Genomic DNA, 13994 nt, shown 5'->3' with positions numbered 1-13994 from the left:
AGCTCTAATGTCCTATCACCAGGTGTTAGATCTGTTACTAGGTATGTGACCTCAGGAGTCCGCCCACTCCTCCTGTATGGATTCAGCTCAGGTGCCCAGGTAGATTGCCACCAAGTGTGTGGTGTAGGCTCTCACTTATAGTCCTAGACAGGCATGGGTGATTGTTGTAGGCACAGGCATCTGGCTGCAGCAAGGGGACACACTCTGAGCAAGGAAGGGGGCTGATGGCCTCCCCTGAGTGTCCAGGAGGAAGGCGTGTCCCTGTTCCCTGGAGTGCGTAAGTGGGTGGGTTTTGCAGCCGGACTATGAGCACCTAATGCTGTTGGCTGTAAGGACTGGGGGGCACCTCTTATTAATGGGCCCCTATCGCAGGTGGCTAGGTGGCATGGGTGGAGCCACCAGTTCTCAGGCCCCTGATGTGGGTAGGTGAAGGCCCTGCTTAATGGGCAGAGCAGTGTCAAATGTCAAGAACCTGCCACTTCACAGCTGAAACAGCTGAAGTTAGACTTCTGGTATATACCCTGCTGTACTGAGGTAATGAGGGCCTACGCTGTTGAGATGGGCCCACAGAAGTCTATGCAGGGGGAAAGGCACTCAAAGTCCGTGGATTCCTTATGTGTGTGCCTAGGCAAAGGAGCTGTGCCTACCCTGGGTTCCTGGGTTAGGGGAACTGGCAGTTTATTTTCTCCCGTTTGTTAATTTGTTCACTCTCCAAGGCCGGGAGAATGGCTCCGGGTGTGTGATGGATCCTACTTCCGGCTCAGGTGACTCCGCAATTGCTGAAGCCGATCTGGGACCCAGTGCAGAGCAGGGAGAGAGGAGGTAAATGGGAGAGAGGTTTTTCCATAAGGGGGGGTGATTTTGATCCACCCAGTAAGCCCTTCGCAAGTACTTACATTTCGCCGGATCAAGGGCTGCTTATCACTTGTTCTAGGTGGCCGCATAGACTCTCAGCAGCTGTGTCTCTCCAGGTGCAGAAAACATGCCTCCCGAGCACAGCTGTTTGCCTGCCTCACTGCTCACCCACAAGCTGCTCAAACCTGAAGGGCTCAGGCTCTCATGGGGTCAGGTCTGGCAACTCCTCGCTGCTTCTGAACGGTCTCTCCCTCCCCCTGCCACTCGGTCTGGTTCTTCAACCCTGCGTTTGATGTTCAGGGCTCCCAGATTGCCGTATATAATCGAATCACTTGTTTTTTTGGGTCTTTGTTGTAAGAGGGTCCACCGGAAGCATCTGACTACTCCGCCATCTTGGCCCCGCCTCCTATGGCCTGGCTTCTGATGGATATAACAGATGCATTTTCATGGGCTCCATTGGAAGGGAGAGATTTCTTGGTGTGGCTTAAAGATTTGGGATGTAGCGGAGAAGGAGAGGGAAGCAAAGACATCACAAACCCACAAGGAAGGCCTATCTTGGCTCGAACAGGCCTAATTCTCATACTAGCTCAGAATGCCCCTGGGTTCGGCATTCTCAGCCATGCACCATCTCAGCTGCTTCCTGGACTTCTCTGCCAGTTTGAGACCTTGGACCCTGTGTTTCTCCTGACATTCAAGCAAGCTGAAGCCCCAGAGGACATGGATTAGGCTTATGTCACATCCATGTATGAAGTCCAAGGGCAAATAGGGTGTTGTGATGATGGGCCTTTACACATGCAGTTCCTTCCACCTACAATATGCTGCCTGAGTTCTTCTCATGGTGGCTCCTTCTCAATAGTTAGGTCTCAGTTTAAATGTCACCTTCTCAGAGAGGCTTCCTTTGGCCTCTTTATCTTAACAGGGGTCCCACTGTGTTATTCTCCATCCCATACATTTTCTTCATGGTCCTCATCACAGTTGTGTTTTACATTTACTATGTGATCATTTTATTAAAGTCAGTCTCTCCAAGGAGACCATAAGTTTCATTAAGGTAGAGGTCTCATTTGCCATTGTATTCCTAGTTTCAAGCCCAATGTTGGACAACAGAAGGGCCTAAGTAGTTTGTTTGAATAATTGAATCGTGATGGAAAGATGTTGGTAATCAAGATGGAGATGTTAAGGCCAACAGTGATAATGATGAAGGAGATATTGGTGATGACGATGATGCTGGTGCTGATCCTGAAGATAACTTCTCAGAGACCTGTCAGCGTATTTACTTGAACACTAACTTTTCAGGGTTGTCTATTAATATCATCTGACCACTCCCACCAGTCTTATCCCAGAAACTGTGTATCAGTAACTGAGGACAGCTGTGTGTCCCGGTATCCAGCCTTACCTCCTTCCCAGCCATGGCTTTCACTTCCCTAACTAGCCCCCCTTGTGAGCAACACCATCCTCCCTTCACCCCAGTTCTGCTGCTTCCCCCGTGTTTCTGTGTTCAGAGAATGGCCCCACCCCAGTCATCCAGCCAGAAGCTTAGGAATCATCCCAGACTCCTCTCCTATCTTCATTCCTCCTTTCCAATGAACCACCAAACCTAGCTGTTTCTGGGTCTGAGATGTTTCTTGATATCACCTCCTCCTCTCCACCCACTCATAGCTGCCACAGTTCAAGGTTGTATAAATCTCTTGCGTGAGTGGTCACAAAGTTTTATGGCTGGTTTCTGGGCCTCTTACTTTGGCCCCATTCAGATTCAGAGTGATTATGTTACTTCCTTGCTTAAAACCCTTCAACAGCTTTCCACAGTCTATGGGATCCTGTCATGGATTGAATTATGCCCCCCGAAAAAATATGCATATCAATTTGGCTGGGCCATGATTGCCAGTATTGTGTGGTTGTCCTCCATTTTGTGATTGTAATTTTATGGTAAAGAGGATTCAGGTGGTACTGTAACAACCTTATTAAGGTCACATCCTTGATCCAATGTAAAGGGAGTTTCCCTGGGGTATGGCCTGCACCACCTTTTATCTTACAAGAGATAAAAGAAAAGGGAAGCAAGCAGAGAGTTGGGGACCTCATACCACCAAGAAAGAAGTGCCAGGAGCAGAGCGCATCCTTTGGACCTGGGGTCCCCGTGTAGAGAAACTCTTAGTCCAGGGGAATATTGACGAGAAGGCCAACAGAGAGAGAAACCTTTCCCTGGAGCTGATGCCCTGAATTTGGACTTTTAGCCTACTTTACAGTGAAGAAATAAATTTTTCTTTGTTAAAGCCATCCACTCATGGTATTTCTGTTACAACAGCTCTAGATGACTAAGACAGATCCTTTCCTAGTTTGTTAGCATGAGGGACAAGGTTCTTCATGACCCAAGCCATCTCTGTCTTCATTCCAGGACTCATAGCTTCCCCCTTGCTCTCTTGTACCCAGCACTCTACTGGTAGTGCCCCAAACACACCAGGGCTCTCTCCTGCCTCCATGCCTGTGCTCTTGCCATCCCCTTGGCCTTGCACTGTTATGCTGGTGGCAAACCCATACCTGTCCCTCAGTTCACCTCACAAGGGGCTCATTTGTCTGAGTCCAGCACCCCTCCATCATGACAGCAAGACTTAGACAACCTTTTTGGAAGACATCTTTCCTTTCTGTCTTTCCAGAGCCCTGGTTTTCCTTTGGTGACCACACCTTCTCTACTTCCAGATTTGGTCAATGAGAACACCCTATGGCCCTGGATCCATTGGATCCAGGGGTGGGCGCTTGGCTCAATATGGTTCAAACAAGGTTCAGGGGTAGACACTTGACTCAATCTAGCCTAATCAAGGTTCATCTGAGGGCTTTTGTGGGAACCATCTGGAAAAAGACATTTGCTTTCTGCTGAGGTTGCTAAACTTGTAGGCTATAGGGAGCTGATCGTGGTCAGCTGTGCCACTTCATGGGGAAAGCTTACCTGGGAATGAAGCCAACACACAGGAGAACAATTGCCATGGGAGGGAGAGAAACAGATACCAGTGACTTACTTGCATACCTTGATCCAGCTGTGCCTGATGCCAACCCCTGGACTTTTCAGTTACAAAAGCCAACACATTCCCTTTTTAGCTTAAGCCAGCTGAGGTGGGTTTCTATTTCTTGAACCAAAAGAATCCTGAATATTACACTTCTCCTTTCAGTCCCTACGGGGAATTCTTTATACCTTTTAGAAAAGTAACTAACACATGATATTGTAAGCGTTTAATTATATTCTACCTCTCGGCCCTGACTGTGAGCTCCAGGGTCCAGCACGGTAAGTGGCTATTACATAGACATTTGTGGAGTGAAGAAATAACTCCTTAGGAACTGGAACTGTGTCTTTGTCTCCCTAGTACCTAGGAGAGTGTCTAGTTCATAGAAGGCTCTCAATAAATGATTACCGAAAATAAAAGGGGAAAAAGTTGCAAAGAATGTAAATGATCTAACCCAGTGGTTTGATAAAGTGTATGTGAATGAATAAATAAGTGAGTAGTTATTATTAACAAATCCCCACTGGCATGCTATTCTGATTCTAATTATATTCTAATCTAATGGCTCCTGAATGAAATATCTAGCTAGAAGTCACTGAGATCAAATGGTTCTATTTGGCTCAAATTCCATGTGTAAAATGCCTAATAATTAAGACAAGATCTTTCTAAAGGAGAAAGAGGACTGCTAGCAAAATTTTCAAACTGAATGTCTATCAAGTGGATAGAAGTTTTTATATTCCCACTGACAAAAACAAAAGCAAACAAATGAACGGGAATAAAGAGAAACCATCAAAGGTCTTACGGGGTAAAAAGGAGGGTGAATGGAGGTCATTTAATGATGAAACTCAAAAGGGTTGGCTGCTGGATCCAGAGGAGTAGATTGAGTCTGCTTTCCAGGGAAGTTCTCTTTCCAAGAGGATTCTCTGGGTAGCACAAACGATTAAGCACTGGATTACTAATGGAAAGGTTGCTGGTTCGAACCCAGAAGCATCTCAAAGAAAGTCCTGGCATTTTGCTTCCAAAAGGTCACAGCCATTGAAAACCCTATGGACTGCAGTTCTACTCCACAACACATGGGGTCGCCATGAGTTGGGATCGACTAGATGGAAACAGGTTTGGTTTTCTCTTTTGGAGAATAGCTGAAGTCTATCTAGCAGCTCTGGATAGCTCAGGCAGGGAGCCCAGACCTTCTTCTATTTTTCTCCAGGTAAAGGGAGCCCCTGAGGCTCAGAGGTGGGGGGCAGAGCCCAGGGAAGGGTATGGCGGGGAGACTCTTCCCTGCAGAACCCCTGCGACCGCTTCCTCTCAGACCCCTGTCTCCGAGATCATCGAGCTCCTACATCTTGGCCAGGGGGACAGGCAGTAGCCCTAGAATAATGCGCCTTTTGCCCCACTCATGTCCAGCGTTCGTCTCAAAGGCCGCCTCCTCCCGAGGCCTTGTTCTCCTGCTATAGGACAAGGCCCTCCTCAAAGCCCTGGGCTGTGCTGTCCTCTCCTTTTCTATTTCAAATGTTGGGTGGAGGCAAGTCGGTCACATACAGGTTCATGGGGACTGAGTCAAGGGGTGTGGGGACATGGAGGATGGGAAGATAGAGCTCACATGGTCAGAGTAAAAGAAGAAGAAAAATGGAAGTATAGTGAAGGGAGGCCAGGAACAGGGGGCCAAAAACCACCTGCAGAGACTGACCTACAGGGGCAACAGCCAAGAAATGGGGTGGTGGTCAGAGTGTCTACACAGAAATCCCACTTACTGATACAGAAGAATGAGGCAGGAGCTTTGAACTCCCAACTCCATATGCCCAACCCCCCACAAACACAGAATTGCAGCCAGCACTTCCACAGGCCCCCAGGACAAGAGTGGCTTTAGTTCTGAGTGCAGGTCAGGCCCTGGCCCCACCTGCCCTCCCTGCTACTGGAAGAAATTGCCACAGGAGAAGGGAGGCCAGAAAGCCCAGCTGGATCCTCTAGCCTTATCCATCAGAGACAGCGATGGGGGTTCCAGAGAGTAGGGAGAGATTCTGGGTCCAGGGGCTTCTTAGTGGCCTTCAGATCCCCTTTTTCCTCTGCCAGTGGAAGGGCCGGCTCTGTTAGGGGGCTTGTCCTCACCTTCCACTCGCTGTTATAACACCATCCCAATTCCTTCCAGGGACCCAGGTCCTGTGTACTGAAAGGGCCTGCTGAATCCCCCAGTCTCAGCCCTCCGACCATGGGAAAAACATCCAGGGCCCTGATGAGGAACTTCAGCAATGGTGAGAGTGTTTCCTAGAAAACGAGGGAAAGGAATGCGGCTCTGTCATGGTCAAAGACCATCCCCCCTTTGCCCCGCCAAAGAAGGGTCAGTGAGAGAAAACTGGGCCAAAACTGAGTTCAGTACTCGAGACTAAAGTGTGTGTGAACTAGAGATAAAATTATGTGCGTGAAACTTGACAATATGTTACGTGTGTGAGAGAGACGTGGCAGTGTGTGTACATGTGTGGTATATGTGTGACTTGGCAGTGGGTATAGGTGGGTGTATGTGGTGTGTGTGTACTGTGTGTATGTATACGTGTGTTAGGGATTTGGCAGTGTGTGTGTTCATGACTTGGCAGTGTGTGTGTGGGCGGTGAACTGATGGTGTGTATGTACGTGTATATATGTGTGGTAGAGGATCGGTGAAAGGGAAGGAAATCCTCAGTGAGATGGATTGACACAATAGCTACAACAATGGGTTCAAACATATAAAAGACCATGAAGATGGCACAGAACTGGGCAACATTTCATTCTGTTATACATAAGACAGGCATGAGTCAGAGCTGGCTTGACGGTAAATAACAACATGTTGTGTGTATGTGACTTAGTGGTGGGTGGTGGATACGCAGGTGAACTTGCGGTGTGTGTGCGTGTGTGTGTGGTGGGGAAACAATACCAAATCTACTGTCTGGATTGTAATCCTCAGTGAGTTCAAACTCAGCTCTTGCTCACGGTCAATCACTAAAAAAGCAATTAACGTTAAGGAGAGTAAGTCTAAAATACTTAAGAATCTCTCAACGTGTCAGAGTTACAAAGCTCAGTGCTCACTATAGCAACAATCTTTCCCTGTTCAAACAATGTATTGTCGGATTCCCAAAGGCCATGGTCATGGACCAGCAAAACAGGAAGAATGAGTACTGATATCTAAACATATGTACATATATAACCGAACACTATAGTTACAGACACACACCGCTATTTATTTGTGCTTCTCCCACCCCTTTTCATTATGTCCGCGTAAGGTTGCCAATTGATTATATCTTGCCACATTTTTGGCTTTAAGTGGTTCCTCCTTTTATGAAATAATGTCGTGAGGGGTTGGCAGGTTTTTTTCTAATATCCTGACTTGGCATAATAAAAAAATATCATCTCAATGTTTCCCCAGTTGTTTGGAACTGTTACTAGTCCATGAAATCTAAACAACTGGAGCCCGCATATAAACTCTGCTGTTGTTTTCTCACCAAGACTTGGGGGAGGGGAAGAGCGTGGAAACTGAGTCAGGGATATTCTCGTGCCTTCCCTCCCTTCTGAATCAGTGGGAACCTGCTATCGGTAGGAGACGTGGTGGATTTTTTTTTTTCTCTCTCAAGGGATTCTGTCTTCTCAATAGGTGAGGAGATGCCCAGTTGTTCAAATCCATCTTTTGTAACAGGATCCGTTGTCTTTCTATGCCTTGTCACAGAACTCAAGAGAACATTCTAAAATCTTAATGTATGCTAATAAAAGCAGTATACTCATAAACCAGTAACATTAAATTTTCACAGGAATCCGGGGATCCATAAAGGCGAGGGGCAAGGGACAGAGTCGATTCTTCATACACAGACGTCCTGAGCCTCCAAGTTTGTTTATCCATAATTGCTATGCAAGTATAAATTAGAACAACAAATGCATCCTGCCTGACAGTGGTGACACCAACTCTGTAAATAATTATAATTTAATCTTATAGCAGAGTCCTGAATGACTCCCCAAACGATTTCTTCTGCTTAACTCCTTCCCCACTGAGTGAATACTCTTTCAGATTTGTTTCACTCCAGAAGTTTGGACAACGTGTAGACTCACACCTGGAGGGCAGAAGCTGTGGGAGACCATTTGGCCCACAGATAAACAAGTGAGTCAAAGAGGCCTTGGGACTGGAAGAGAGGGAACTGGCAAAGAAAGCCGTCATGGCATTTGTTTACAGAAGTGAAAACTTGTAAAGAACCTAAGAAGAGATCTGGTTAAATAAAACCAGTAAAGACTAGTTGCCATCAAGTCGCTTCTGACTCGTGGTGACCCCATGTGTGTCAGAGTAGAAGTGTGCTCCATAGGGTTTTCAATGGATGATTTGGGGGAAGTAGATTGCCAGGCCTTTCTTCCCAGGCACATCTGGGTGGACTTGAACCTCCAACTTTTTGGTTAGCAGCTGAGCACCACTTGCACCACCTAGGAACTCCTGGTTAAGTCAGCTATACCACAATCTTACAAGGGAATACTACACGGCCCCAAAAAGCCTTCATGGAGTTAGAGTCAGACTAACTGGGGTTGAGTCCCAGCTCTGCTGCTTACTACATTCAAGCAAGACACATAACCTCTCTGGACCTCATCTATAAAATGGAGGAAATGATAGTATCTGCTTTATAGAGTTATTATGAAGAGGAAATGAAATTATACATGGTTGTAAAGAGCTTAGAACTGGCCTGGCGCACCCTGGTAGTAAATGTTCAATAAATGATCCTATTATCACATCTATTATATTTTGTGGGCTTCCATAATGATATAAGAAACAATTTCATGATATAATGCTAAGTTAAAAAGAGATAACTAAAAGGACAAACCATAGAAACAGTGAAAAGATCAGTGGTTGGCAGAAGTGCAGAGGGAGGGAGGAGGGATGAATGGGTGGAACACAGGGCATTTTTAGGGCACGGAAACTACTCTGCATGACACTGTAATGGTGGACACAGGACATGCATTTGTCAAAACTCAACACAAAGAGTGAACCCTAGTAGGAACTATGGACTTTAATTAATAATAACATATTACTATTGGTTCATCAGTTGTAACAAATGCACCACATGGACACAAGATGTTAATAGGAGGAAGTGTGCAGGGGGGAGGAGGACATATGGGGACTCTGTGCTTTCTGCACAATTTCTCCATAAACCAAAGACTGCTTTAAAAATAAAGTCTATTAAAAATAGATAATTACAGGTATATTAAGATCCTAATTTTGTAATATTAAAATATATAAAAATAGCCAGCTAGCTTGATCTAGGTAAAGCAAAAAGCCAAAGAGGACTGCATCATAATTTTAATAATTTTTTAAAAATGTCTCTATACTTTTTAAAAATATTTTCCATGTTTTCTATAATGAGCATATAGATTACACTGACAATCAGAAAAAAAATAGGTAGTTTACAGAAAGAAGGAGGAGTCAGAGAATCTTCAGGCTGGAAGGCTGCTGGGATTCTGGGTCAGTGCAGGTACATCTAGCTCTTCAACCTGACTCCCAGCTCCAAATGCCCAGCCATTGCTCCCAAACTAGTTTACAGAACATCAACCTCCATAGAGCAATTCAAGGCTTGAGCTCATCTGTGCTCCTCTCAACACCCCATCCAAGGTAGTAAGTGACCTGGCCAAGTTCCTGTGACACGCTTACGACACCAAGGTCTTCGGACTTCTAGTCACTGCACTGGGAAACTTGAGTTCTCAGGGGTACACTGGTCCTCAAATCTCAGAGTCCGTATTTGGGATGAATCCAATCCCATTTTACCCCTCTCAAGTAATCACACTTGTCTTCCTACCATGATTTTGTCTTATTTTTCTCATCCAATAGACTAGGAGCTCCTCAATGAACCATGCCTTATTCAACTGGGTGTTTCGATCATGTGTTGCCATGATGCTGGAAGCTGTGCCACTAGTATTTCACATACTAACAGGGTCACCCATGGTGGACAGGTTTCAATGGAGCTTCCAGACTAAGACAGACTAGGAAGAAAGGCCTGGATATCTACTCCTGAAAATTAGCCAATGAAAACTCTATGGATTCTAGGTTGGAAGGCACTCAAAATACACAGTAGTCACAATAATGGACTTGAGCATATGATGATCATGAAGGTGATGCAGGACTGCGCAACACTTTATTTTGTTGTACTTGGGGTCACCATGAGTCAAAGCTGACTCAACAAAAACTAACAACAACAACCACAACACCCAATACCCGGTATAAAAAGAGATTCAATAAATGTGCCCCTCTCTCCTGTTTTCTTCCTCTCCCTCCCCTCCTTTCCACCCCCACTGACTACTGTATCTCCGTCTTCCTTGGGCACTGCCCTTCACTAACTCTTGCAGCCACCTACTTTCGGCTTTACTTGGCAGCCTCAGTGACACCCTCCATCCCCACACACCAAGCCCTGCCTTTCCCCTGGCACTGTGGCAGTGAAGGCTGCACAGATGTGCCGTCTTTGCCTAAGGCACATCTGGAGACACATCCTTCCACTGGCTCCTGATGTGCTGACAAAGGTCATTGTGATCCCCTCATCCCGACAATACAGCCCAATGAGAATATGAGACTGCATTCTAAATGCCACACCATCTTCTAAGTGCCACACCACCACCTGCCAAGCTTGTCACCCCAACAGGAAGCTGGACACTTCCTTAAGCCAAGCTCACCTTGGCCATGTCCAGTGGCTGCAAGTCTGGGAGACAACAAGCAACTCAGGTAAGGCTTCAATCACCCATTTCCTCCTGAGCCGGCAAAATCTGAGAATCCCCATAGCAGTGGGGCACACCTCAGTAAAGCCCACTCTTTTTAGCAAAGCCAGAACAATAGGGAGAAGGTTGTCTTTCCCTTCAGAAGAACAATCTCTACTTAAGCTTCTATTCCCTTTGTCGGATGCTATGAATATGTCTCCCAGAGATGGAGCTATATTTCAAATCATTTTACTGAGAACCTGTCCACATCCTGAGACCAGAACATTTTTAGTCTTAATGCAAGTTACTCAACCACGACCCATCACGAAATTCTTCAGCAAGGACATACTTCAAATCAAATACCAAAATCACTGTAAAAATTTACCCCAGCTCTAAAAATATGCAGTGGTTTCTCAATGTGTTGAGAAGAAAACACTCCAACAGTAGCTGTGAGAAAGAGGCAGAAAGGCCTCTGACAGTAAGTTCAGGTGCCTGGATCCCAGTAGGTCCCAAGATCAGAGAGAGGAGGAAAGGGAAGGGGTGGGGAGTGGTGCTTACCAGAGGGAGGAGCCTTCGGTCCCCGTGACTTCCAGAAAGTCATAACCATCCTCCAGCTGGAAGTCATTAAAGACCAAGGCAATGGTGTCCCCCAGCTCGGCCAGGATGGTCCACGTGCAGTCGGCGTTGTTATGGTACTCCGAGGGGAAGTGGGGGCTGGAGATGATGCCGCTCTGGCCCCGCAGGGTCCCACCACAGGCATCGTCCGCTGTGGGCACAGAGACAAGAAACTCATATGAATGGTCCCATTCCCAGTCCCTGGCACTCACCATGGGCTTCACCCGTGGGAGCCAGAGAGGGTCTTGGACACAAGGTACAGACACAGTGGGGCAAGATGCTGGTCTGAATTAGGACTGATTACAATGATACTAAACACTGAGATAGTCCCTGGGTGGTGCAAATGGTTAACCCACTCACTGCTAACTGAAAGGTTGAAGGTTCAAGTCCACCCAGACAGCCTTGGAAGAAAGGCCTGTGATCTACTTCCAAAAAATCAGTCATTGAAAACCCTATGGAGCACAGTTCTACTCCGACACCCATGGGGTTGCCATGAGTCAGAATCAACTCGACAGCAGCTGGTTTTTTTTTTTTTTTTTTTTGGCTTATCATGTGCCAAGCACTGTTATGAGAACTTTAGATAATATTGCTCTCATTTAACAGATGAGGAAACCCAGGCACGGGGAGGTTAAGTAACCTGCTCTAGGTCATGCATCTAATGAGCGGCAGAGCAGAATGTGAACTCTGGCCCTGGAGTGCACACTCTTCCTCGATGACCAGGATGGAAGGAGAAATCAGCCGTCACATTTATTACCATGATCACAATTGCAGTGAATAGGCAGTTTCTTCTCACGAGATCTTTCTAAACCTCGGATGTGATTAAACACAACAACGACTCAACACAACCCCCTGGGGCAAAACCCAAAGTGCGTTCTAGGCCCTCATGGGTGCAATCTTTCCTTCTGCCCCTTGTCTCACACCTGAGATGTTCCAGTGCTGTGAATGTTCAGACCTCCTGTCTGCTCACACCGTCCCCTCTGCCTATGATGTCCTTTATTCAGAACCACTCCCGTCATGTGTCAAGACTCAACTCTGGTGCCTTGGTAAAACCTGATTCCCCCAAGCTCTCTGCAACTGTTCTCTCCCTATTCTCCACAACACTTTGTTCCTCCTCATTATGGTACTTACCACCATGTTTGAATGTCCTGTTCACAAGCCTGTCTCCCCACTCTAGGCTCTGAGCTCCACTGGGAATCTCCAAGGGCAAGGATCATGTCTTGCTCATCCCTTCAGTATAACCTGGAATAGCCTTGCTACTCCAGCCTAAATCCCAGCTGAGACTTTATATTCCGGAAAAAAAAAAAAGATCAGAGGAATATGCTCTGATATATAATCGTTAAAAGCACTAGCTTTGAAATATTGCAGACCTCCATTTAAATCCTTCCCCTGCCACTTACTAGCTGGATGACCTAGGGGAAATTACCCAAACTTTCTAAGCTTGGCCTCCTGGAGCCAATATGCAAGTAAGTAATTATAATACAAAGGATAAGTGCGGGGCTGCTAACTGAAAGGTTGGCAGTCAAGTCCACCCAGTGGCTCTTTAGCTCTTCCGGAGAAAGACCTGGTGATCTGCTTCCTTAGAGACTACAGCCAAGAAAACCCTGTCACATGGGGCTGCTGTAAGTCAGAATTAACTTGATGGCACCCAACAACAACAATAATTGTAGTACACTGGAGCATATGCTGGATTAGAGATAAGGACTAAATTTTTGTAGACTCTGCACATTTCATTTAATTCTCCCTACAACTCCAAATCTACAGGTGAGAAAACCAAGGCAAAAGAGATTCAGTCACTTGTCAAAGGTGACACACCTCCTAGTGATTTAAGGATCTGGGATACTAAACCCAACAGTCTGGTTCTAGTCCTGTGCGCTTACTGCCTCCCAAGAGTACAATTCACATCATGAGGACACAAGCAAAGCAGCAAATAACTTTGCTGGAGTGAGTCAGTTTGGGAAGGCTAAACACAGGAGGTGCCATTAGAGTTGGGTTTTGAAGGATGGATAGGAGTTCACCAGATCAGCAAAAAAGGGAAGGGCATTTTAGGGCAAAGGGAACAAATGGTCACAAACAAAGAAGTGTGAAAGTGCGAGGCACATCTAAGACAAACAGCTCTAGATAATAGAGGTGAATATAATGAAGACAGAGGAATGATGGGTGATGGTACTGGAAATGTAGAAGGGACAACATGGTAGAGAACACTGCAGGCAAAGAGATTTGGAAGCAGCAGAGTATATTGGAAAGAGGATGGATTTTAGCATCAAGAAGGCCTAGATTTGAATTCGCCTCCACAACTTTCCAGCCAGGTGACCACAGACAATTTATTTCTCTAAGCCACAGTTCCCTCCTCTGTAAACGATGTGTTAACTCCATGAGATAATTAACGTGACATTACCTAGCATCAGCCAGTGATCGGCATACGGTTAGATGCCCAACAAAGGCTAAGTTCTCCTTTTCCTTCCATTTCATCTTGAAGACGAAATGTAGCGGAAAATGTGATTAAATTTGTATTTTAGAAAGATCACTCTGGCTGTGGCATAAAGGAAGTCTGAGTCGGGGTAGCAGGAAGCATGCTCTAGGTAGGATGTATGTATAGCCACCACGGCCCAGGTGAGGCCAGATAAGGTCCAAGCTAAGGCTGTGGGGAGGGTGGGAAGGGGACTTGAGAGATATTTAGAAAGCAGACTCTATAGGATTTGGCAACTGGAAGAGATGAATTCCAGGTTTCTGGCGAGAGCTCTGGATGGCTGAAAGCTTTCATGTACTGTGGCAGGGAACCCAGGAGAGGAACACCTTGTGGATGGAGGGCAACTAGGAGTTAAATTTTGGGCACCCAGAGCTAGGTGAGTCTGTGGG

The 13994-nt window shown here is 46.2% G+C and overlaps 1 protein-coding gene across 1 annotated transcript in view; it reads right to left on the bottom strand.

The window, feature by feature from the left end:
- Nucleotides 1–13994, bottom strand: part of CSMD2 (CUB and Sushi multiple domains 2) — a 752464-nt gene that overhangs the window by 472767 nt on the left and 265703 nt on the right. Inside the window, exon 10 of the mRNA XM_012554226.1 lies at nt 11082–11289. Within this exon, the coding sequence (XP_012409680.1) occupies nt 11082–11289 (208 nt within the window). The remainder of the gene's footprint in view (nt 1–11081; nt 11290–13994) is intronic.

This window comes from Trichechus manatus, unplaced genomic scaffold, assembly GCF_000243295.1.
Source record: "Trichechus manatus latirostris isolate Lorelei unplaced genomic scaffold, TriManLat1.0 scaffold00015, whole genome shotgun sequence".
NCBI lineage: Eukaryota > Metazoa > Chordata > Mammalia > Sirenia > Trichechidae > Trichechus > Trichechus manatus.
The sequence above is the reverse complement of the archived record's forward strand: the minus strand, read 5'-3'. Positions and strand labels throughout refer to the sequence as shown.